The following is a 27,784-nucleotide window of genomic DNA, read 5'->3' as shown; positions in this document are numbered from 1 at the left end:
GCCTCCATTTGCTGCAACTAGGGAAAGGCCATGTGTAGCAATGAAGACCCAGCATAACCAAAAATAATAATACTAAATAAATATATAAATTATTTTTTAAAGGCTAGACTGAGCTGCATAGGAACAGAGTTTTACATGCTACTGAAGTTAGGTTGGCATCAATTCAAACTAGATAGTTATAAATTTAGAATGTTAAATATAATCCCTATGATAACCACAAAGAAATATCTAAAAAATACACACCAAAGGAAATGAGAAGGGAGTCAAATGGTTCATTACAAAAAAAAATACACTAGTGGAGAAAATGAGACAAGAAGAAATACACAGGACATATAAAAATAATATAAAAATGGCAGAAATTCTTCTTTATCAGGAATTAAATTAAATATAAGTAGGTTAAACACTTCATCAAAAGGCAGAAGTTGGTGAAATGGATTAAAAAGTGATTAATTAACTATATGCTATCTTCAAGAGAGTCATTTTATATCCAAGAAACAAACAGGTTGAAAGTCAAAGAATGGAAAAAGGTATTCCATGTTAATGGTAACTAGGGAAAGCTGAGGGGCTAGACTAGTATCAGACAAAATAGACTCTTAAGTCAAAAACTGTTATAAGAGATGAGAGGACATTAAATACAACTAAACAGGTCAATTCATCAAGAAAATAAAACAATTATAAACACATGAACACCAAACAACAGAGTCCCAAAATACATGAAGCAAACACTGACAAAATTGAAGGGAAAAACAGATAGTTCTATAATAACAGAGACTTCAATATAAGACATTCAATAATGAACAGAACATCTAGACAGATGATCAACAGGGAAATAGTGGATTTAAAGAACACTATAAACCAATTAAACCTAATAAGACATACAAAGACACTTTAACCAAAAGAGCTGCTGCTGCTGCTAAGTCACTTCAGTGGTGTCTGACTCTGTGCAATCCCACCGACAGCAGCCCACCAGGATCCTCCGTCCTTGGGGTTCTCCAGACAAGAATACTGGAGTAGACTGCCATTTCCTTCTCCAATGCATGTATGCATGCTAAGTCGCTTCAGTCGTGTCCAACTCTGTGCGACCCTATGGACAGCAGCCCTCCAGGCTCCTCTGTCCACAGGATTCCCTAGACAAGAATACTGGAGTGGGTTGCCATTTCCCTCTCCAACAACCAAAAGAGCAGAACATACATTTTCCTCAAATATACAAGAAACATTCTCCAGGATAGACCATACGTTGGGCCATGAAACAAATCTCAATACATTTTAAGTATTAAGCTTATACAAAATATTTTCTCCAATCACAATGGAATGAAACTAGAAGTAAAAGCACAGAAGGAAACCTAGAAGACACATATATGTAGAAATTAAACAACACACTCTTAACCAATGGGTCAAGGAAAAAATCACCAAAATAAAAATTTGAAAATATTTTGACAAATAAAAATAAAACATACCAAAACTCATGGGGGTTTTGATGAAAACAGTACTCAGAGGGAGATATATATATATATATAAGTAAATGTGAACATTTAATAAAAAAGAAAGATCTCAAAACAATAATCTAAACTATACCTTGAGGAAATAGGAAAAAAAGTAAATAGTAAATCTAAACTAGCATAAAAAGGAAACAAATACTGAAAGAGAAATATATGAAATAGATGGTAGCAAAGTATAAACATTTTAATGTAAATATATAAGCACTTTATATATATATATATATATATATATATATATATATATATATATATATTTACATTAGACTCTGAATAGCAGGTTAAGAAAATACTCTTCCATAATGCACGTGAGATAAGTTTCAAAAGAGGTTAACAAAACCAAGATTTGCAAGAGCAGAAGGAAACATTCACTAAGGTCTCACTTTCCTAGCTGAATATTATTTCTACAACTCCTACCTAAGAAATCAAAACCTAAGGTCATTGGGAACCTAGCCTCTTTCAGAAAATACACTCAAGAAAATACACTAAGACCTGCTGCTGCTGCTAAGTCGCTTCAGTCATGTCCAACTCTGTGCAACCGCATAGACAGCAGCCCACCAGGCTCCCCCATCCCTGGGATTCTCCAGGCAAGAACACTGGAGTGGGTTGCCATTTCCTTCTCCAATCCATGAAAGTGAAAAGTGAAAGTGAAGTCGCTCAGTCATGTCTGACTCTTCACAACCCTATGGACTGCAGCCTACCAGGCTCCCCCGTCCCTGGGATCCTCCAGGCAAGAGTACTGGAGTGGGGTGCCATTGCCTTCTCTGCTAAGATCTTCTACCACCAACAAATTCAGACACAAAACGCAAACCCATGATTTACATGATAGGTGATATTCTCCACTTGGTAAGGGTTATAAGACTTCTGACAAGTTCTGCAAAACTGCTTAAAGTAAACCTTGTAAGAACCCTGTAGATACCACACATAAGCACTTTCCCATAATATGCTGCAGTCCTTGCAGTAGTAATAGCCATATTTCTGTTTTGATAACTGGAAGGAGAACTTATTCAACATAGAAGTTCTAGCCAGAGCAATTAGATAATAAAAAGATATAAAAGGCATACAATGGAGAAAAATAAGTAAAACTATATCATTCACAGATGACATGATTATATATGATTTCAAAGAATCTGTAAGAAAACTACTAAAGCTAATAAGTGAATTCAGTAGAGTTTCAGGGTACAAGATGACACATATAAAGCCATCGTGTATATATACACCCATAATAAACTATTTCATTTACAAGAACATCTAAAAGAATAAAATAGTGAGAAATAAAGTTCACCAAAAGATGTAATATTTATATACTGAAAACTGTAAAATACTGCAGGAAGAAAATAAAGACAAAAATAAATGGAAAGATACACTGCTTATGAACTGGAAGACTTAATATTAAGATATCAATACTACCCAAAGCCATCTATAGATTTAATGCAATCCATATCAAAATTCCACATTCTTTTATTTAGAAATGGAAAAGCCAATCCTAAAATTCATATGGAATTGTAAAGAGCCATGAATAGCCAAAACAGTCTTAGGAAAAGAACAACAAAGTTGAATGACTCACATTTCCTGATTTAAAAACTTTGCAAAGCCACAATAATCAAAATAGCATGGTTCTATAAAGGCAGGGATATAGGCCAATGGAATAGAATTGAGAGTTTAGAAACAAACCCTATGTATCTATGGCAAATTGATTTCAACAAGGATGCCAAGTTCATTCAAGAGGGAATCAACAGTCTCTTCAACAAGTGGTGCCAGGACAACTGGATTTCCAAATGCAAAAGTGTGAAGCTGGACTCCTACCACTGGATTTGGTAATGGATTCTTAGATACAACACCAAAAGCACAAGCAACAAAAGAAAAAAATCAACTGGACCTCATCAAAATTATAAACTTTTGAGGATCAAAGGATATTAACAAGAAAGTGAAATGACAAAACTACAGAACCGGAGAAAATATTTGTGAATCAGATAATTTACAAGGGTTTAATGTCCAAGATATATAAAGAACTCCTACAACTCAACAACAGAAAGATGAATAACCCAATTTTTTAAAATGAGCAAAGAATTTGAAAAGATATTTCTTCAAAGAAAATATACAAATGGCCAATAAGCACATAAAAGATGTTTGGTGTCTCCTCAAAAGGTTAAATGTAGAATTTTCAGATGACATTGCTAGGTACGTGCCCAAAAGAATTGAAAAGAGGGACGCAGAAAACAATTACTTATGTGCTAATGTCCACTGCAGAATTATTCAAGATTGCCTAAAGATATAAATAATCCAAGTGACCATCAGCAGATGGCTAGATAAATAAAATGTGGTATGTCACACAACAGAATCTTAAACAGGCCCCCAAAAGGAATGAAGTACTGATGCATGCTAATACATGGAGGAACCTTGAAAACATATGGCTAGTTGGTTAGTGAAAGAAGCAAGACACAGAAGTCCACATACTGTATGATCCTATTTTTATAATATATCCAGAAGAGGCAAATCTGCAGAGACAGAAACAGGATTAGTTGTTTCAGCGATAGGGGAGGGGAGAATTGGGAGGTGTGGATTTTCTTTCTGGATATAATCTAGAATTTGATAGTGGTGATAGATGCACAAACATCTACTGACTTGTACACTTTACCAGGGTAAACTTTGTGGTATGTTAATTCTATCTCAATAAAAATCTTATTATAAATCCATTTCCATGCTAGATATAGATTATCACTATGTCACTCTTCCCATAAGATAATGACACATGCTAGATCATTTATTTAAAATCCAATCCCTGGTGGCCCAGTAGTTACCACTGCACTTTCACTGCTGAGGGTCCGAGTCTAATCCCACACAGTTTAAGGAACTAAGATCCCACAAGCTGTGTGGCACTGGGGCCAATAAACGAAAGTAGTTTTCATTTAAAAAAAAAAAAAAAAACCCTCAACCTTTTGATTACAAAAGTGTTTCAGTCCACTGGAGGTTCTTCAAAGACACACTGAAAATCACTGCTTCAGTCAAACTTCCATTTGGACAGATGTATCAACAAACGCTGAGCCTCTAAAAGGACAAGAGCTCAATATCCCTACATAGACATTATCCGCAAGAAAGAAGTTCTGTGAAGTGCCACACGACTGATAAAAATATAAGCACAATTTATAAATGAAATAAAATAGTGATTTTATTTCAAATTAACCGATTCACTGCACCAACAAAAATAATACCTCATATAAGTACAGTAAAGGGTAAGCTGCACAATGATAAAATAATTTTAATATAAATATTAAGAAATTATCTTTAACTTCAGGCTCAGTTCCACTATCATTCACTTTTCTATATTCTGCACTTGATGAGATATATGTGAATACAGTAAGACACACTTCCACACATTAGCAAGCCTGAGCTCTGCTCTCAGATCTAGTAGCTGTGTCATTGGACAAAGCAGTTACCTCCTTCCAGCTTTATATTTATTATTTGCAAAATGGAAATGTCTAAGACTACAAATTATGATCCTTACTCATGTTAGAGAAAGGCAGAATGATACTGCAAGTCAAATTAGGAAGCAAGGACTCACTACTGACTGTAGTATAAGTTTTATGGGATCTTAAGGTTCTCTCTTTAAAATGTTCATAGCTAGTATCTAAACAAGTCTTCAAAAGTTTGGACATCAGTGGAAAATAATAATGCGTTTTCTATGTCTTATTTTATTTTCTAAAAATGTCATCCCCTTTTGAAAGTTGTCTAACAGGAAAAAAATCTTTGATTACTCACTTTCTTTCTGTTATGATAAAGAATGGTAGAGCAGAAACCATAAACTCCTAGCATAGAACACAGGCAGAACACTCTGACATAAATTGTAGCAATGTTTTTTTGGATCTGTCTCCTAAAGCAAAGGAAATAAAAGCAAAAATAAACAAATGGGACCTAATTAAACTTCAAAGCTTCTAAGCAGCAAAGGAAACCACTGACAAAATGAAGAGACAACCTACTGAATGGCAGAAAATATTTGCGAATGGTATTACCAATAAAGGTTAATATCCAAAATATATAAATAGCTCATACAACTTAATATAAAGAATACAAACAACCTGATTTTTAAAATGGCAAAATACCTGAATAGACATTTTTCCAAAGAAGACATACAGATGGCCTACAGGCACATGAAAAGATGCTCAGTATTGTTAATCATCAGAGAAATACAAATTAAAACCACAATGAGCTATCACCACCCACGTGTAAAAATGGCTATCATCAAAACCAACAAAAATAACAACGTTGGAGATGATGTGGAGAAAAGAGAACCTGTGCACACTGTTGGTGTAACTATAAATTGGAAAACAGTAAGGTGGTTTTTCTCAAAAAACTAAAAACAGAACTATCATCAGTTCAGTTCAGTTCAGTTCAGTCGCTCAGTCGTGTCCGACCCTTTGTGACCCCATGAATCGCAGCACGCCAGGCCTCCCTGTCCATCACCAACTCCCGGAGTTCACTCAGACTCACGTCCATAGAGTCAATGATGCCATCCAGCCATCTCATCCTCTGTCGTCCCCTTCTCCTCCTGCCCCCAATCCCTCCCAGCATCAGAGTCCTTTCCAATGAGTCAACTCTTCGCATGAGGTGGCCAAAGGACTGGAGTTTCAGCATTAGCATCATTCCTTCCAAAGAAATCCCAGGGCTGATCTCCTTCAGAATGGACTGGTTGGATCTCCTTGCAGTCCAAGGGACTCTCAAGAGTCTTCTCCAACACCACACTTCAAAAGCATCAATTCTTCGGCGCTCAGCCTTCTTCACAGTCCAACTCTCACATCCATACATGACCACAGGAAAAACCATAGCCTTGACTAGACGAACCTTTGTTGGCAAAGTAATGTCTCTGCTTTTGAATATGCTATCTAGGTTGGCCATAACTTTTCTTCCAAGGAGTAAACGTCTTTTAATTTCATGGCTGCAGTCACCATCTGCAGTGATTTTGGAGCCCAAAAAAATAAAGTCTGACACTGTTTCCACTGTTTCCCCATCTATTTCCCATGAAGTGATGGGACCAGATCTTTGTTTTCTGAATGTTGAGTTTTAAGAACTACCATATGACCCAGCAATTCCATCCCTGGTATGTATATGTGTATATATATATATATGTTGATAGCAGCATTATTTACAAGATATGGCAGCAACATAAGTGTCTGCCAACAGATGAATGGTTTAATTGAATATGTGGTATACACACACATACACACAATGCAATTCTACTCATCCATAAAAAAGAATGAAATTTTGCCATTTGCAACAACACAGATGGACTTGGAGAATTTTTTGCTAAGTGAAATAAGTCAGACAGAGAAAGACAAATATTGTATGATACCACTTATACGTGGAATCTAAAAACTACGATAAACTAGTGACTATAATAAAAGGAAATGATCTTATGGAGAATTAGTGATTACTAGTGGGTGGGTGGGGAAAGGGAATCAGGGAGTGGTAAAATAGTGGTAAGAGATTAAGACGTACAAACCACTAAGTGTAAAATAAACAATCGGCAATATATATTGTAAACACAAGGAATAAAGCCAATATTTTATAACTGTAAATGGAGTATAACCTTTAAAATTTGTGAATCACTATGTTGTACACATACAACTTATGTAATATTGTACATTAACTATTCCTCAATTAGGAAAAAAAAAGAATGGCACAGTCGATTCAAGTATGATAAGAAACTGATAACCTTTCTACTGACCAACTGTGAATCCACTTATACTTTCTCATTATTCCACCTGCTAAGCAGTAAAATTCTCTCCCTTAATATTAGAACTTCCGAGTTGACATTCGATAGATTCAAATTTCACAAAGTTTCTTCTGTCTGTATATTTTCTTTCAAGTGTTATTAGTTCTAAAAACTAACAGGCTTTGAAGAAACATTACTCCATCATTAGGATAATTTTAATAATCCTTTTGGTGAAACTTTTGGTAACCTTACTACTTTATTGAATGAAGCTGCTTCCTCAATTAAAATTATATTAAACTTATTACTAAGTCAGAGCATGAAAATACAGCTTTCTAAAACATATAAAAATGAATTCTTTTTAAGAAAATAGTGAACACTTTTAGCTGGTAAAATTATTCAAGAAAATTAGTAATCTCCCTTTTAAAAAGAACTACCAAAATGCAATACCAACATCAAAGCATTTTTTCTTGTTATCTGTCCAGTTTGAGGTCACTACTTTAATCGAAATTACTTTAAGTCCAATCAGAGGGATTCAAGCTAATTCAGTTTGAAAGCTGGGGGAAAAATTAAACCTTATCATTCTTAACAGGAATTGGTGGTCACAGCAGGAAGCCAGTTTAATCTATTTCTATTAAAACACTAGCAAAAATCTCTTAAGATGAAATCGGTACTACTTTTTTCAAACACCAAGTCAATAAACATTAGAATACACTATTAATTACTGGCAGAGCCAGACACATATTTGTAAAGTTATACCTCTCTTACACTATGTCAGCCTTCAAAGCAGCACAACTATTCTGAACTGTCCAATCTCAGGCAAGGTAATCTACTTTTCTAGACTCCTAAAAATAATACTAGTTCAAATGATCAGTACAGCTTTAAGGCTTCCCCTCTCCAAAATCAGATCTTCCCAAGGTCTATGGCAAGAGTATGAATTCTTAAAAGTACCAAATAACTGACAAGCTACTTTAAGTTTTTCTCCATGACTTAAATTGTTCTCTTGCAATGTCACTGGACTCAGCCTTACAAAAACATAATCTCTTGGCCATTTACTTAGAATTATAATAAAAGAATTACAAAACTAAGGGCACTGTGTTTCTCAATATCCATCCCTCCTCCTTTTTCTCCCCAGATACCTGTTTTTACAGATAAGACAAGTATCTGTCCAGGATCTGACAATGATCAGAATGATAAAGTGATTTGTCTAAAGTTGTGTACATCACCAATAATGGAGAAGGCATTAATGTTTGGCTCTTCTGCCTTTCTATCAATCTTCCTGCCTTCCCACCTCACCCCTCCCAGTAACTGAGTAAAAAACACAGAAACGCTAAGAGCATTTACCAGCTATTGGAAACTGTCAACTCCATCATCTCTTTATGAATGACTACAAGGACAGGAAAATAAGAACTCAACAAAATTAAAATTCTGCTTTGACCCAAATACTATTTTCCTCAAATATAATGAAAATGTGCATTCTTCTATTTTGAACTCATCAGTGATTTGTTCCACTCCGAGCACATTTTTGGCATAGAACACACGGTACCAAAAACATTTACCCACCCTTGCTCAGCACTAGAGCAACTTTAAAATATTCTGGTTCCTTCTTCGTCTATCTCCCTTGAGTCACCAGTGGCTACTGGCCTCTATGGGTGATTAACTCCATGTAGCAATAATCATAACTTTTACTAGCATAAACAGCTTAACCAAAACTGAGGCATACACAAAGAGTAATATCCTGCAGAAGATTAAAAACTACGAAATCCCTGCCCACTGCTACTAAGTAATGTAAAACAAATATTTCAAAATGGATGACCAACAAGTACCTACTGTACAGAAGATGGATTCTGCTCAATCTTATGTGGATGAAAGGGAAGTCTGGGGGAGAATGGATACATGTATATATATGGTGGAGTCCGTTCACTGTTCACCTGAAACTATCACAACATTGTTAATCGGCTAACCCCAATACAAAATAAGAAGTTTTTAAAAAATAACATAAAACAAATATTTCAATAACAATCACTCAAAATTTTCCATGTGACTTTCTGTGTACTAGTTAAATATTATATTGTCTAATTCTTTTTCTTTTAATAACCCTTTGATACCCTCAGAAGATGCTACCATCTTTACATTATTATCTATAAAAGTTAAATTACTTCTGCCCAAAATAAGTCTATGGTACCAATGAATGAGTTGAAAGACTTCTGTTAACAATTTACCCAATGAACCACCTACTACACAGCAAACGTTATTCTATGGTTGTTAACCTCATACAGTTTTACTTATCATCATGTTCAGTTCAGTTCAGTCGCTCAGTTGTGTGTAACTCTTTGCGACCCCATGGACTGCAGCACACCAGGCCTCCCTGTCTATCACCAACTCTCGGAGCCTACTCAAACCCATCTCCATCATGTCACTGATGCCATTCAACCATCTCATCCTCTGTTGTCCCCTTCTCCTCCCACCTTCAATCTTTCCCAGCATCAGGGTCCTTTCAAATCAGTCAGCTCTTCACATCAGGGGGCCAAGTATTGTAGTTTCTGCTTCAGCATCAGTCCTTCCAATGAATATTCAGGACTGATTTCCTTTAGGATAGACTTGTTGGATCTCCTTGCAGTACAAGGGACTCTCAAGAGTCTTCTCCAACACCACAGTTCAAAAGCATCAATTCTTCAGCACTCAGCTTTCTTTATAGTCCAACTCTCACATCCATACATGACTAATGGAAAAACCACTGCTTTGACTAGACAGACCTTTGCTGGTTAAGTAATGTCTCTGCTATTTAATATGCTGTCTGGGTTGGTCATAGCTTTTCTTCCAAGGAGCAAGCGTCTTTTTATTTCATGGCCACAGTCACCATCTGCAGTGATTCTGGAGCCCAAGAAAATAAAGTCTCTCACTGTTTCCACTGTTTCCCCATCTATTTGCCATGAAGTGATGGGACTGGATGCCATGATCTTCGTTTTCTGAATGTTGAGTTTTAAGCCAACTTTTTCACTCTCCTCTTTCATCAAGAGGATCTTTAGTTCTTTTTCGCTTTCTGCCATAATGGTGGTGTCATCTGTGTATCTGAGGTTATTGATATTTCTCCTGACAATCCTGATTCCACCTTGGGCTTCATCCAGCCTGGCATTTCACATGATGTACTCTGCATAGAAATAAGCAGGGTGACAATATACAGCCTTAACGTACTCCTTTCCCAATTTGGAACCAGTCTGTTGTTCCATGTTCAGTTCTAACTGTTGTTTCTTGACATGCATACAGATTTCTTAAAAGGCAGGTCAGGTGGTCTGGTATTCCCATCTCTTTAGGAATTTTCCACAGTTTGTTGTGACCCACACAGTCAAAGGCTTTGGCATAGACAATAAAGCAGATGTTTTTCTGGAACTCTCTTGCTTTTTTGATGATCCAGTGGATATTGGTAATTTGATCTGATTCCTCTGCCATTTCTAAATCCAACTTGAACATCTGGAGTTCATGGTTTATGTACCGTTGAAGCCTGGCTTGGAGAATTTTGAGCATTACTTTGCCAGCATGTGAGATGAGTGCAATTGTGCAGTAGTTTGAACATTCTTTGGCACTGCCTTTCTTTGGGATTGGAATGAAAACTGACCTTTTCCAGTCCTCTGGCCACAGCTGAGTTGTCCAGATGTGCTGACATATTGAATGCTGCACTTTCACAACATCATCTTTTAGGATTTGAAGTAGCTCACCTGGAATTCCATCACCTCCACTACCTTTGTTCATAATGATGATTCCTAAGGCCCACTTGACTTTACATTCCAGGCTGTCTGGGTCTAGGTGAGTGATCACACCATCATGCTTATCCAGGTCAAGATCTGTTTTGTACAGTTTTGTGCATTCTTGCCACCTCTTCTTAGTATCTTCTGCTGCTGTAAGGTCCATACCATTTCTGTCCTTTATCGAGCCCAACTTTGCATGAAATGTTCCCTTGGTATCTCTAATTTTCTTGAAGAGATCTCTAGTCTTTCCCATTCTATTGTTTTCCTCTATTTCTCTGCACTGATCACTGAGGAAGGTTTTCTTATCTCTCTTCGCTATTCTTTGAAACTCTGCATTCAGATGGGTATATCTTTCCTTTTCTCCTTTGCTTTTAGCTTCTCTTTCTTTCTCAGCTATTTGTAAGGCTTCCTCAGACAACCATTTTGCCTTTTTGCATTTCTTTTTCTTGGGGGTGGTCTTGATCCCTGCCTCCTGTACAATGTCATGGACCTCTGTCCATAGTTCATCAGGTACTCTGTCTATCAGATCTAGTCCCTTGAATCTATTTCTCACTTTTACTGTATCATTGTAAAGGATTTGATTTAAGTCATACCTGAATGGTCTAGTGGTTTTCCCTACTTTCTTCAGTTTAAGTCTGAATTTGGCAATAAGGAGTTCATGATCTGAGCCACAGTCGGCTCCTGCTCTTGTTTTTGCTGTCTATATAGAGCTTCTCCATCTTTGGCTGCAAAGAATATAATCAATTTGATTTCAGTATTGACCATTTGGTCATGTACGTGTAACGTCTTCTCTTGTGTTGTTGGAAGAGGGTGCTTGCTATGACCAGTGCATTCTCTTGGCAAAACTCTGTTAGCCTTTGACCTGCTTTGTTTTGTATTCCAAGGCCAAATTTGCCCGTTACTCCATGTATCTCTTGGCTTCCTACTTTTGCATTCCAATCCCCTATAATGAAGAGGACATCTTTTTTGGATGTTAGTTCTAGAAGGTCTTGTAGGTCTTCATTTGAAAGTGAAAGTGGCTCAGTCATGTCCAACTCTTTGTGACCCCATGGACTGTCCATGGAATTCTCTAGGACAGAATACTGGAGTGGGTAGCCTTTCTCTTCTCCAGGGGATCATCCTGACCCAGGAATCGAACTCGGGTCTCCTGCATTGCAGGCGGATTCTTTACCAACTGAGCTATAGGACTGTTCAGCTACTTCAGCATTACTGGTAGGGGCACAGACTTGGATTACTGTGATACTGAATGGTTTGCCTTGGAAACAAATGAGATCATTCTGTCATTTTTGAGATTGCATCCAAGTACAGAATTTTGGACTCTTTTGTTGACTATGATGGCTACTCCATTTCTTCTAAGGGATTCTTGCCCACAGTAATAGATATAATGGTCATCTGAGTTAAATTCATCCATTCCAGTCCATTTTAGTTCACTGATATCTAAAATGTCAACGTTCACTCTTGCCATCTCCTGTCTGACCACTTCCAATTTGCCTTGATTCATGGACCTATGCAATATTGCTCTTTACAGCCGGACTTTACTTCTACCACCTATCACAGCCACAACTGGGTGTTATTTTTGCTTTGGCTCTGTTTCTTCATTCTTTCTGGAGTTATTTTTCCACTCTTCTCCAGTAGCATAGTGGGCACCTACCGACCTAGGGAGTTCATCTTTCAGTGTCCTATCTTTTTGCCTTTTCATACTGTACCTGGGGTTCTCAAGGCAAGAATACTGAAGTGGTTTGCCATTCCCTTCTCCAATGGACCACATTATGTCAGAACTCTCCACCATGACCCGTCCATCTTGGGTGGCCTTATAAGGCATGGCTCATAGTTTCATTCAGTTAGACAAGGCTGTGGTCCATTTGATCAGATTGGTTAGTTTTCTGTGATTGTGGTTTTCAGCCTGTCTGCCCTCTGATGGAGAAGGATAAGAGGCTTATGGAAGCTTCCTGATGGGAGAGACTGAATGAGGGGGAAACTGGGTCTTGTTCTGATAGGCAGGGCCATGCTCAGTAAATCTTTAATCCAGTTTTCTGTGGATGGGTGGAGCTGTGTTCCCTCCCTATTATTTACCTGGGAGCCAAACTATGGTGGAGGTAATGAAGATAATGGCAACCTCCTTCAAAACGCCCCATGCACACACTGCTACACTCAGTGCCCCTGACACTGCAGCAGGCCACCACCGACCCACGCCTCTGCCAGAGACTCCTAGACACTCAGCGGCAAGTCTGAGTCAGTCTCTTATGGGGTCACTGCTCCTTTCTCCTGGGTCCTGGTGCACACAAGGTTCTGTTTGTGCCCTCCAAGAGTCTATTTCCCCAGTCCTGTGTAAGTTCTGGCAGTTCTGTGGTGGGGTTAATGGTGACCTCCTCCAAGAGGGCTTAAGCCATACCCGAGTCTGCTGCACCCAGAGCCCCTGCCTCTGCAGCAGTCCACTGCTAACCCATACCACCACAGGAGACACTCAAACACAGTTCTGCCTCAGTCTGTGTGTTGTCTCTGAGTCTTGGTGCACACAAGGTTTGTTCGAGCCCTCTGAGTGTCTCTGGCAGGTACAGGGTTTGATTCTAAACATGATTTCGCCCCTCCTACCATCTTTCTAGGGCTTCTCTGTGATTTCGCCCCTCCTACCATCTTTCTAGGGCTTCTCCTTTGCCCTTAGACATGGGGTACCTCCTCAAAGTTGCTCCAGTGCTGTGCAGCTGCCGCTCCAGTGCCTATGGTTTTGCTGGGGCTTCTCTGCCCTTGGACGTAGGGCTATCTCCTTATCCAAACTATGGGGGAGGTAATGAAGATAATGGCGACCTCCTTCAAAAGGTCCCTTGCACGCACTGCTGCACTCACAAAAGATGTTCTCTAACATTCTCTAACATTTACCACACATGGCGATTTCTCATCTCTTCAACTACAGTGTCCATCACATTAAGAAAAAAAAAGTGTTACATAAACATGACTAAATGAAATTTGTGTTTACTCTTGGACTAGATATTCCCAAGAAAAGATCTAAAATACCGAAATCAAAATGAATGAACCTACAGGAGGATAAACTCTTAATAGCAGTTGTCAATATACTCGAGTGTGAAAAGGGATGGAAAGGAGTCTTCAATCAATAAATTTAACACCAAGAAAAGTTGAATATCAAGTTAAGACAAAAACAGTTAAAAAAACTAATAACCAAGTATTACTTGGATTGAAGTTTGCCACTATTTTCAGAAACATCAGTGGCTCTCCACCAGGGGTGATTTTGCCTCCCAAAACATATTCTTTCATCAACACAGCTAGAAAACGGTGCCATTGGCATCTGGTATCTAGAAGCTACACATCCTATGTTATACAAGTCAGCATCTGCAATGAAGAATTACCGAGCCCCAAATTTCAACTGAACCAAGGCTGAGAAACCCTGAGAAATGTAATCAATTAACTCTCTCTCTATATATATATATTTGGTATACTGGTGGAGTTGAAGATCCATTCTAAATACTACTAAATCATATTCTCAGTAGTACTAAAAAGACTACCAAAAGAAGGTGGGGGGGACATTTGGGGGGATTATCCCGAAGGAATATGATTTACTTAGAGAAAGATGTCTATATAAAGCAACATCATTTTTTTTAAATGTCACATTGTTCCAAACAGGGATTTACTATAGTTTCATAAAACAAAAATTTTAAAGAAAATTTTATTTTCATCAGTCTTAAAAATTAAGTCCAGCAAGGATACAAGTTTGAAACCAGGACCATGAACAATGATTGCACTCCCCAATAGTTACTTGATTAATCTAATCACTACACATATTAAAGCTATAAAATACACACACACATACACACAGAAAAGGCAAACACTCCAGAAACTAAAAAAAAAAAAAAATTTAATTCATACCTTCTGTTCAGTCTGTAAGAATTTGGCTTTTAAAGCTCATCAAAAGCAGTTTCTGAGAACCAGAGGTTTAAAAAAAGAAAAAAACAAGAAATGTAGAAGTCAGGAAAGTATTTGTCAGATTAGTGTCAGAGACCTTTGTGAGGATGACGCCTTTATCCTCTGTAATACATATCCCCAAAGCAGTTCACTTGGCTTCAGAATTATAGCCACTGAAGGTAATTTGGTACAGTTTTACCTTTTTTGTACATCACTATTGTCCATTGTTGACTGTGAACTTCCTCTGTGCCAATTATCATGTTAGGGTAACTGTCAATTCTGCTTCAATGATTACAACCATATCTTCTTCCTCTCTTATGTACTAAGATATATAGGAAATGATGAGTTTTTAAAATGTTTTAATAAAGAGTCTGAACACCATAAACTGTCAGAAGTACTAAGATAGCCCTGATTGACAGGAAAAAGCTTATATTTGTGGTATAATTTTTAGAATTTTTCTTAAAACATCAATAATCAGATGATTGTAAAATGCAAGTATAATCCTCAGCAAAATGCTTGACTTAACATTATTGATTATTTTCACATTAATAGTAATTGCCAGTTTAAAAGCTGAAAGTAAATAACCTTAATTGAGCACCTCTGCCAATGAGAGAGAAAAAATCATGTCTCAAAATTGTAGTCAAGAATATAAAAGTTTTCAAAAAAAGTAACCTCAAATACATTCATTTATTAATTGAAATACTCATTCAACCTAACACGGCTGCTTAAGAGATTTGTTTTCTGCTATTCTTTTAAACTGCTCTGGACTTCATCAATAAGCCCAGCTGTTAAATTCAGGGGAAATGACAACAAATGCTCAGACAAACAAGTGCTGAGAGTGAGGGCCTTTCTTTAGAATAATCAGAGCTAGTTGACACAGCAGGGCCATACCAAATGCCCGTCAAAATTCCATTAAGAAGCTTGACAGAAATAAACAAACACATTTATACATCTTAAACCAAATTATATTTCTATCCCTCAGTGGACTCTGCTTCACTGAAAAATAAAAACTCCGACAACTTTGAAAAATAGTGAGATAGTATTACAGGTTTCTGAAAATGAGAAATGATCCTCAATAATCAAGTGCAAAGTGGGAAAAACTGGTTTCATCACCCAGAGATTACAGGTACCTGATAAACCTTTTAGGCAGACAGACTTTAAGAACCAAGTGTTATTGTAAATAAGCCTGTAGAACTACATGTGCTTTTACTTCCCTGCCTTAACTTAGACAATTTTAGGATGGTCAGTTTTTAATTTAAACATGTACTTTTCAACCATACCACCCTCTCTTCTATTTAAAGATGATTTTTCTTGGATCCCAGAAAGCACCATCTGAACCTTATCTACAATGCTGGCAGATTAGGCTCTCTAAATATCTCAGTTTGTCTTATTTTTCCAAAATCAAACAACTTTTGCTTTTGTGCTAGCACTCTAGAGTTAGGACAAGTAACTGTTAACAGCTTGATTTGAAGTGAACATGCACACAGGTAAGAGATGTTATCCTTTTTACAGCATCTACAAATCTCACTAAGTGTCAATGAAGCAAATTCTTGCCCATCTGGGGTCGAGGATGATGAATAAAATTCAAAATTTAGGCTAACAGGTTCATAGTTCTTATCTTTCTCTTTTCAATATACCACCCACCTTCTTTTCTTTCTAACAAGACTTCCAATGTTTTGAATGTATTTTACCTTCACATTTCAAAGATCAGCTTTGAGTGATAATTTATGTATTACTCTTTAAAATAGAAACCACACTCATAGAACAGTTTTTCATTAATCTCACCAAAAAAATGTCATTTCATCTGAACTTAAACTGAAATGATAAACATGTTATTCATTGAAAACAACCTACAGTCTTTAAAGAAAAACAACTACTGCTATTAGTTTTATGGATGCTAAAACTAATCTCAAAATTTGGGGTGGGGGGTGAAATCCATCATAAAGTTGTAATAATTCCTATGGTCTTCCAGCTACAAATGCTCACTTAAAATTTATTTCACACCCAAGTGAACAGTCGTGAAAAACCCAGCAAATATAAGTCAGCTTTATGTCAGCTCTTTCCCTCCATCCTAAGACTCAATTTCCACCTTTTATGGAAAGGAAATAAACAACCAGCTTCCTGTTCAATCACTAGCTTACCGCCAGTCTCTTAAACATCACAGAACACAACCCGCCTCCTCCTTTACTTCTCTCAAATGTCTCTTATCTTAATTTAAACTTGTTGAAATATGAGACCGTTTTACCACACTAATGCTTTTCTATGAAATTTATCTTACTTACTTCAACATTTAGAATGTAAGAAATGTCAAGATGTCATAGATTATTTCTTACTCCTAAAATATTTAAATTAAATTATTTATATAGTGAAGACTTAGCACCTATGAAAGTGAAAATTTGATCTGCCAAAAGTTAAAAATACTGAAATTTATAGGTAAAGGTTGAATCTCCTGTTCCTACTATTGTATACAACTGGAAAAAGAGCCCTCCACATCACTCCCTTTTCTATTCTAATTACATGAAAATGTAAAATGGCTAAAATAGCTATCAATAAAAAGGATTAACTTAAAAAAAAAAAAACTAAATATTACTTTAACCCTATACTTTCCTTTAAAAATGGGATGCTTTAGAAAAGCTAAGTTAGACAAATTCTTTTGTGCTTGGATGAACAGGAAAGCAAAGCCTCCAGGCCTTAGGGGAGGAACCTTGTCCCCACAGCAGGCTCTGATGTGCCTGGGAGATAAGGCTCCACAGTGACACTTAAGGAAAGGCCTGCTCACATTTGAATTTCTGCATTCCTCAAGAACAATTCCTGGCAATAACTAACTTTGCAGAAGAGCTACATGAAAGCTTCGGCCAATGAATGAGGGTCATCTGCTCTTTATCACAAGGGTAAACCTCATCCTGGCCAGTTTCTAACCTTTTAACCCTGTGAATTCCTAATTTACACATGAATAATGGAATTCTTGCCTAGAGTGCAACTTTCAGCCTCTAGTTCCTAAGTTTAGAAACCAAGACTTTATTGCCTGTGTTAAAAATCTAAAACTTGTACCGATTAAAGTTTTAGATTTCCAGGTGCTATATTTATTACACTTCAGAACTAAATGATATGCTTGGCAACAAAACCCTTGACCAGAAAATAAAAAGAACATACTTGCACCCCGCTGCTATCAATAGCTAGGAGAGAGCCAGCCTTAAAAAAAAAAAAAACAGAATGTCCACTTAATGCCTATTCTCTTCTTGTTTAATATGTATTACATCTTCACCCTAAACACAGGATAAAGTCATCCAAGCCTACAATGTCATTGGACACTGCTTCTCAGATATCAGAACTGACTTCGTAAATTTTAAATCTCTAAGAAATTTCATATTTTAAGGAAAAATCTAAACTCACTAGGCATATCTTACTTTAAATCTATAATAACGTAATGCACTTTCTGAGCAGAGTACCTCCTCCAAGTTAATAAGATGTGTACATATGAAAAGTGTGGTTCCTATAACTAACATATTATAGTTGATATTTAATAGCAAAGCAATGTTCTACATAGTTTAACTAGAAAGGTTTTTTTGATACTTAAAATATCAAAACTACTTCACCACCAAATCCTTCAAAATATTTACAAAATATTTGTCATTAATAATTTTTATAAAGATAAAAACCTAAGGCTACTCAAAAGCCAATACAAACCTTCGTTTCACTGTTACTAACACTGTTAGTTACTGTTGTTAATACTATTGAGACTATTTATGAAACCTGAAAGCTCTGCATGTTTTCAAAGCATTTCTAAGTGTCCTAGAATTGGCAGGCTGCTAAGGAGGTCCTGATACAGAGTGGTCATGACAAATCTTTCAGAGCCATCAGTCCCCCTCCACCTTTCCACCCTGCCCCTTCTCCTTAGCAAAGTAATACAAGTTACAGTTTTTGGACATGAAAACACAAGATTCCACAAACCCAAAAAGGTGAAAAAAATTACAACTTTATGGAACAATTAGACAAAATTTAAATGAATAAGACATAGGCATAAAAAGCACACTATCCTGAAAACAATATGGTAGTGAAAAACCATTACTCAACAACAACAGCAGCAACAAATGATGATTGACCAATGATCACAGCAAAAAAAAAAAAAGGCAAGTTTATCAGACATTCTCTCAGGCTTATTAGAATTGGAAATGTCTCTACTTTCCTGACATATTTCAATACAAAAAGATCTTCGCTTACAATTTATTTTCTACTATTAATTATTATTGCGCAAATAAGTTACTAAAATAAAGGTGGCATAAATACGGACTATTACAATAAAGTCACCTAGGAAACCCCCACCAATAGCTTCCTAAATTTCAACTTGTGGAGACCTTGAAGAAACTATTTCCTGAAGATTATGACTTTATCTCAAGAGCTCCCTCCTTCTAGTGTTCATCTTGTAAATGATCAATTTGTAGGTGTAGAGCAAAATCTATCTTTTGTGGATTAACAAAAACATGTGGATACTATGCCTGTAAAACTGTTTTTAAGATACAGTTGTGTTTTAAATTCTGTCTATTGTAATCTTGAGTACTGGGTGTGGGATCACCTGAAGAGATGGAAAGCTTCGGTGAAAACAAGGAGTTCTCTAACTATCGTAGGCCCACGTTTACACTCAACGGTTATCAGGGCAACCACCAAGCAGTGGGTCACTTGGACAAATGGTTGATCTGATGGGGTTGTTAATACAAAGGAAATCATTAGACAGCAAACTTTATGACAACTGAGAAAAAGTGGGCAGATCTGGTTTAAGTCCACTAGGCATAATATGGAAATGGCCTTAATCTCTTTCTCTCCCAGCAGGAAAAGCCTACGAATACTTCAAAGGCTTGAGAGTTACTGACCAGTGCCCTCTCTTTCAATTAAAAAGCAACATGGGTGATCTTAAAGCAGTCAGAGAACTGAAAGGTTGGGTTATATGGAAGATTTAGGGTTTAAGGACCATTTACAAAGCAGAAAACACTGTTTATGATTTTCAAAATTTAATTATTAATTTTAAAAATGAGATTTTAGACAACCTTTGTTGTGTTGACCAAATTTTCACCAACTCTTTTCAGAGTTTGAAGTGTTTATTCATATAAAGTCACCTCTACAAGTTCTGGTGTTCTAAACGTAAATGTGACTTTTGTTCTCACTCATTCAAATTTATACACGCATATATATTTTCCCCTCAGATTTTTTTGCAGGCCTTAGCATCAACTATCTCCAGGAAAATTCCTAATGTATGATTTTTCAGGTTAGCATATTAATGAAAATCAAAAAAACATCAAAATGTAGCAGTGAAAAACATCACAACAATCAAGAACTTAAGCACTTACTTGATAAAGTAAGATGAGCTTTTTGACTAAGAATGGCTCCATGTCTGTTCATGGCCAAGCACTGATAAAATCCTTCATCATACTGCTCTCCTCGCTTGCCTTCCACCTCACTGATGTATAAAGAGCCGTTGGACAGAACCTGGATCCGCTTATTTTCAGACACTTTGGCTCCATTTTTCAACCAAGTGACCTTAATAGGAACTTCTCCATGAGCCTGGCAATCTAAAACGACTGGATCCTTTCTTGTAACAGTTATATCCTGTGGTTCTTTTATAAAAACCAGTTCACTAAAGCACCATACTCCTACGAAGAAAAGGGGGGAAAGTCATATCCAGAATTACAGGTGTAAAATCATTTCTTAACACAATTGTAAAACACATATTCAGAGTGTCATGGGTCACAGTTTAACAAACCAGATTAGTTAACTGACAAACACCTTAATAAACCAATCTAAGTTTCAGCAAACCTTTTCAACAAATCAGATAAATCTTTTTACAACATCTTACACTAAAAACCTCGGGAAGATTTCAATAACTTTTCATCCCTTTTAAGAATTCTGTTCTCAAGTGCCCTGCTAGAGTTTCAAAATCATCAGGAAAGCTCTTGAGCAAAAGCTGTTTGCTACTTTTACAAGCTTGTCAAAAAGATCTTGAACAGAGTAAGTCGTAAAAGTCTAATTTTACAAGAAATCATTAGCAAAACTCCAACTCTGTGAACAAGCAAGTTTATTTCCTTGTCCCTTGAAGAGTTTTTGAAACCCTTGGCACCTAGTCCTTTGGGAAGTGCGTTTTATCTTTTGCGACAAATTACAAGTTCGCACTTTTATACCTGCCCTTTAACAGCAAAGATTCTGTCTCTTCTTGAAAGAGACCCATTTACTTAATTTCTGCAGAGTATGGTAAGGTATTTAAAGGACAAACAGTTGACTCTGAAATGCTGGTAACTCTTGCTGCTTGTACTCAGTGGGTGATCGGATTAGGAACCTTCTATTTTTTTTTTTTAGAACTACCAACTGTTGGGGGGGGGGGGGAAGTGTGACTAATTGGTCCTTACTGTCTAATAGAGAGAGGAGATTGCTTAATCAACCAATACACATTTTTATCAGAGCAGAGGAAAGGCTTTATTCTAAGTATACACATCGGCCCAGGTCCCCGCCAGAATAAAGCATCCGATGACCAACTAATACCCTGTCACCTCCTTCATTTAGCGCAAAGGTCAACTAAAGTCTTGCATACTGACTGGGGCCGAGTAGAGTATTAGCGCCCTGGAGCAGGGTCGGGCTGGGGAGGGGTGGGTGTGCATTTCATATTCCTTCTGATTGTCTTGATTTCACAGTACCAATCTACGGACTGATCTGTTTCTCATCAAGGCAGGTCCTCCAAACCTCACACACCAGTCACGCTCCCACGCCCGGGCTGCTGACTTCTCCTAATGGATGCCCAGGGCGACAAGAGCGACCCTAACAGCCCCGCGCAGCGAGGACCACTCCGGAAGGCGCCCGTTGTGTTTCCGAGTCACATCTGACTTTGATCCTTTTCTCATGCTAAAAGAAAACTAACTCCTCCTGGAGAAGAGGGGTGTGGTTAGAACACCAAAGTCTGGGGTTTGTAACCTGTAAATAAATAAAAGAACCCATTCTTCTGAACACCTCTTCTCCCCGCCCACCCCCCTCCACTTTACACTTCTTAACCGTTTGGGGATAAAGCAACCCGGACACACACACACACACACACACACACACACACACACACAGCCAAAAATTAGTTCATTCAAGTTTGCGCAAGGCTAACCCGGAGTTTGGAGGGATCTTTACATTCGTGCACACCTCAGATCCTGCCCCCAAATACCTAGCTGAGAGAAGTAAATCCTACTTTGATACCTTCCTCCTCAGCTTCGGGACACTTCTTCCTCCCCTCCGGGGCACAAATGGGCCACAAAACTTCCACTCTTCTCTTTCCAATGCCACCCTTCCCGTCTCCTCCTCATTCGATCCGGTTCCGGGAAAGTGGGAGCACTTAGGGGTATGACCTGGGCGCTGAGTTCACCTAGTTTTTCCCCCGCCCTAAAATGTGAAGCAGCCCCCACTACAAACCCGGGAGCCGCGCGGAAAAGCGGCGCCCCCCTGCGCGGCGAGGCTGCCACTAAGGAAACAATATAAATAAAGCCACGTGCGGCTGCTGCGGCCCAGGCAGACAGGCAGGCGGGCGGGCGGGCGCGCGGTGCCCGGGCTGGGCGCGGAAGCGAGGACACGGCCGGAGCGCGGACAATGGCACGAAGAGACAGGGGCGACAGTGGACAGCGGGCGCCGGCCCCCAGCGCGCGGCCGGGGGAGCGCAGCGAGGAGGGGCGGGCGCTGCGAGAGGCGGCCACCGTCGCCCGCGCCCCAGCAGAACCCGCGCGCACCTCGCGTCCCAGGGGCTCCCGACTGGCTGCAGGGAGGGGGCAGAGGCCGGGGGTCAGCACTCCCGCAGAGGACCCCGCCGCCTCCCAACGCACGCACCCCTTTGCCTCCTTCCCCAGCCCGCTCGCGCCCGCTCACTCCCCACCGCCGCAGAAGAAAGCGCGCCCACCTGGAACGCGGCCGAGGAGCGGCAGGAGCAGGAGCGCGCCGAGCAGCATCCCTGGCGGCCGCGGCCGGGCGAGGGGTCGCAGGGAAGGCGCCATTCAGCGGGGCTGCGCGGGCATGCTCCCCCGGCGTCCCTCAGCCTCTGTCCGCCTGCCAGCCCCCAACTCCGAGCCCTCTTGGCGCGGCGGCTGGACACACGCAGCGTGCGTTTCCCGCTCGGGTACCGGCGTGGCGTGGCGTGGCGTGGCGTGGCGCGGCGCGGCCGGTGTCTGCTCTCTGCGGGAGCGCGAGGCCGGCGCACGGACACCCGCTCGCAGGAGGCGGGGGGCCCGAGCGTCCGGCCCGGGGGCGGAGTGAGGCGACGGCTGGAGGGGGCGGGGGCGGTGGAGTGGACAGCGCCGCTGCTGCTGGCCTGGGGACTACTTTCTACATCTGGCCCCTGGTCTGAGGACCGCGAGGTCGGTGCGGCCGCGGAGGGAGACGCTCCCTAGGAGGGGGCCCCGTGGCCGCCGGGTCGTGGCCCCGGGGGGAGGGGACGGGCCCCGCCGGACAATGCACCTGGGGGTCAAGCCCCGGCTGAGGGTCTCAGGCCCGCTTCCCCGCCCCCTCTGGCTTTCCCCACCACCGTCGAGGACAGAGCCATAAAGGCCAAGCCTCCCGGCCGGGGCCAGGCCCAACCCAGGGCCCCTCTTTCCTCCCCAGACCACCCCCCTTCACTCCTGGGCTTGTTTAGGATTCGGGGAAGGAGGAGGCGGGGTGGCGGAGGGATGGTGTTGAGAGACGTGGAAAGGCCGGAGACTTCTCCCCTGATGGCCCCTGCCCATCCCCCTCCATCCCTCACACGCCGAGGCCCTGCGGAGGGAAAACTATTTCCCACTTCAGAGATTTGTCAGCTCCACTGGAGGCATCTCCGGGAGATAAGCCCCCACATTTGGGGACGGTTCCTGTCCCCCCCGTCCCCATCAGAAGCAGCGCTGGCTTAAAAACATCTCTGAGAAGTGCCCTGAAATGAACAATTGCCGTTTGGGGAGATGTTTTATTATCTCTCAACTCAAGTTCTTTAATTCGTCAGAACTGTGCACACAAAAGGCCCTGTCCTGAGAGGTGAGGCCAGATGAGATTTCTAGATTCTCCAAGCTGGGTCTGTGGGACTAGGCGTGGATAGACTACCTGGCTACAAGTTAAACTGACTTGGAAAGACACAAATGTTGTGAATTTGTTCACATCTCTTAAAAGTAATTAAGGATAACAACAGGCGTTAAAAGGTACATTAAAAATGTAATCAGATTGCTAACCATGTGTGGATCACGGAGAATATTTACATGTGGATTAGGGTTTCCTAATCCAAAATGAAATCCACGGCTATGATTAGGGCACAGGCTAAAAGCTAACCTTAATGAAAGCTGCTGACAGAAATCTAGCTTTTTTCAGTAGGAGAGCAACACATTCACTGCTAAAGCATATTCCAAAAGTCCTCCTTACAGGGGAAAAAGGCGGGGAGCGGATCAACAGTTTTAGAACATCTGCTGGGAGTAACCTTCCCCGGAAGCTTACTATATAATAGGGATCAGTCTACATAACAATTTCACCTTAACTTCATGTAAAACAGTAATATCCTGGGCTCTATTGCCTCCCAAAATTTACTTAAAATTTAGATGAATTTCAAGTATTTCTAAGCATCAGAATAAAGGTCTATGGAAAGGGAAAATGTTTAGAGGTGATGAAACATTTGCGAGGATGTTCTAAACATCTGATAAATAACACACAAAATGATACTCTTAACTGTGTGCCAACTAGATTTTTTTATTGTATGACATCCTTCTTCTTGACTCCCCTTTCTCCCAGTTCCCTTTCAGTAGATCCTAAGTGCTCATATTTCCTGGATAAGAATTGCTAACAAGATGCTTTTATGCTCTCCTTTTTGAATAAATCGGAAGAATAAAGATTGGGGGAGGGAAGAGATAAGCTAAAAAGCAAAGGAAGAACTTTTTTTTTTAAACTGCTACTTCGCCCTTTCGTTAACATTTCAATTAATCATAGGAGCCTTTGATCCTAAGATGACTTTGGACCTTGACTTGTTCTGGGGAGGATCACAGCACTGCATCTAATATGAAATAATATAAGTGATACGTATATAGATATATAATGTGATGAGATTAAATAACCCAAATTAAACTTTTCTGATATATTTATGGTCCCATGTTTGGCAGCAATAAACTTATCCTGATGATGTAATTATACAATATCATAAAATTTACAGTATACCCAAAGTCATTTATTAGTAAGTGATAACTGGAAACCAAAATCTATGCCTTCTGATTTGTTTGTTGCCCTTTCTACCGTATAATCCTTTATGTCTTAAATTTAAACTTTTTTTCTTTCCCTCCTCCCTTCCTGCCATCTCTCCTCTCCCTCTTCCTCCCTTCCTCCCGTCCCTTCTATTCTTGTGGACTTCAGAATTGATAGCATGTGTCTTTAAATAACACAGTACATGTCTTCTTGGACAGTTACACTTTCTTTCCTGTAAAATATTTGCCTTATATCATGATGTAGTCTGCATAAGCTACCAAAGGACTTGCTACCCAGTTCTTGAATGCCCCCCAGATTCCACCACAGTGCCTTGCACATAGTAGGTAACAATGCAGTGGCTAAGGGTGTAGTTTTGAGTGTCTGACAGACTAGAGTTCAAATTTCAATTTAATGTAGACAAGTTATGCTCTCAAACTTCATCCATTTAATGGCAATATGTATATATAATACCAATGGAGTGCTGTGATAGAATGCATGGATAGTAGTGCACAGCTCTATAAATAATCGCTATTATTATTTTGTGAGTCAATATTCCCAGTAGTGCCAAATCTGTGTCCTCTCTGAGTGGGCTTAATTTAGCAATACTCAGGTTTTTTAACAGTAAAATCTGATTCATTTGTTTGGTGATTACACTGATGGTGACACTACTGACTTATTGGAAAGGTTCCTAAGCTGGTCCTGAGAAAGATAAGAAATGCCTAGGTGTTTAATGTCCCAAATACCCTTTTGAAGGAAAAATCTCAAACAAATACAATTACCTAAGCCCTATTCTGCTTTCATATTCTAAAACAAGGACAATTATTTTCAGGCCAAAGAGGGTAGAGTCTATATAGTTAAAAAAGAATTGAAATCTGATGATGGTAGGTTAAAAAAAAAAAAATCAGATTTCTCTAAATAAAATCAAGACTCCTAGCCTTTCAGGGGGGAAAATGACATAACTTCTCCCAGCAAGTTATGGAGTTGTACAAAATGATCTTCTAGGCCTCTGACCTCTAAGTGTTATCTGTTTCTGTGGAATCATAGGCCCATTTGTATACGCTTATGAAGCACAGCAAATGAGAAAACACAGTGAAAGTCTGCAGTTGTTCACTTTTTTTCCCCCTGGAATTGAGCTCCTACTATGTTGGTTAGCTGGCCAGGGCCTGGATGAGTATCACATGCTATGATCTTCCTGTGATTTAAGAACTGACTCTCTGATAAGCTTAATAGTTTGCCATCAGAAACATTCTGAAATGATTATTTTAAAAGTGGTGATGACTCTTCATGGGATTGAAAAATGGTATGGCTGCTATGGAAAACAGTGTGGAGGTTCCTCAAAAAATTGAAATAGAACTATAATATGATCCAGCAATCCCACATCTGGGTATACATAACTGAAAATAGAATCCTGAAGAGATACTTGCACATCTATGTTCATTGTGACACTATTCATAATAGCCAAGATGTGGAAGCAACCTAAAAGTTAATCAACGGATGAATGGATAAAGAAAAATATATATATATCACAACACATATTATGAAATATTATTCAGCCCTAAAAGAAGAATGAAGTCCTGTCGTGTTCCAGAATATAGATAAACCTGGAGGGAGTTACACTAAGCAAAGTAAGTCAACTGCAAAAAGACAAGTAATGCATGATTCCACTAATATGAGGTATTTAAGGTAATCAGATTTATAGAAACAGAAAATAGAATGGTGGTTGCCAGGGCCTGCAGGGAGGAGAAAGTGGAGAGTTGAGGTTCCATGGTTATAGTGTTTGTTACGCAATGTGAGAAAGTTCTAGAAATCTGTTGTACAATGATGTGCATATAGTTGATACTATATTTCACACCTAAAATTGTCAAGAGTAAATTTACATTGTTTTTTCTAACCACAATTTTTAAAAAGCAGGTTGTAAATATACAGTAAAAGCAGTGATAATAACACAGCAGAAGGCCATGTTTGCTAAGAATATATCAGAGTAGGTCAAGGAAAATGGAAAAGCAAAACATCTTCATTTCAACAAGACATTTGACCACCCCCATCTCATGATATGAACAAAGTTGACTGGATGTTAAGGGGATTATACAAAATAACATTCAACTGAAGCATCTGCTCCCACTCAAGAGCTCCACGTTGTCAAGTTTCTCTCTGAAGCCTTTTAAAATCTGTTCTACACTCAGTATCCTGCCCATGTTCCTGCTCTCAGTACCTCACTTCACATTAGAATGGGCTATCAGGAGACTTCCTCTCAAATATTCCAATCTTTCCATACTCCAACCCATTTCTACAATGACTACTAGATTAATTTGTCTGTAATCAAGGTTTTCTTCTGATCAAAAACCTTTCACTTCCCTCTCATGGCCTGTAAAATGCCAAATGATCATTAAACAATAAACTCCTTATTCCTAATGGCCCCTGATCTGGCCCCAATCTACCATTACAAACTTACTGTCCATTTTTTCCTAAATATAGTTGACACTCAGGCCCAAGTGAACCATCTGGTGATTGCCCAATAGCACTTGAACCGTCCTGACTCTAAGCCTTTGTAGGATCTCTCCCTAAACCTACATTACTTTCTTTACCCTTCACTCCCACACTGTAATTGAGACTTTTCCAAATATTATTTATATTTCTAGGGGCAGCACAGATGTTATTTTGTCTGAAACCTTATAGTATTTTTGTGACACAAAAATGTGCTGCTGCTGCTGCTGCTGCTAAAT

General features: G+C 39.3%; 1 protein-coding gene across 1 annotated transcript in view; it reads right to left on the bottom strand.

Moving 5' to 3' along the window:
• PRTG (protogenin) overlaps positions 1–23,113 on the bottom strand; it is a 152,499-nt gene extending 129,386 nt beyond the window's left edge. The window contains exons 1-2 of the mRNA XM_005211772.5: positions 22,777–23,113; positions 20,207–20,509 (exon numbers count right to left, since the gene is read on the bottom strand). Of these exons, the coding sequence (XP_005211829.1) occupies positions 20,207–20,509; positions 22,777–22,870 (397 nt within the window). The 5' untranslated portion in view covers positions 22,871–23,113. The remainder of the gene's footprint in view (positions 1–20,206; positions 20,510–22,776) is intronic.
• Positions 23,114–27,784: the final 4,671 nt, after the last annotated feature.

This window comes from Bos taurus, chromosome 10, assembly GCF_002263795.3.
Source record: "Bos taurus isolate L1 Dominette 01449 registration number 42190680 breed Hereford chromosome 10, ARS-UCD2.0, whole genome shotgun sequence".
Classification (NCBI taxonomy): Eukaryota; Metazoa; Chordata; class Mammalia; order Artiodactyla; family Bovidae; genus Bos; species Bos taurus.
This window is presented reverse-complemented; position numbering and strand designations above follow the sequence as displayed.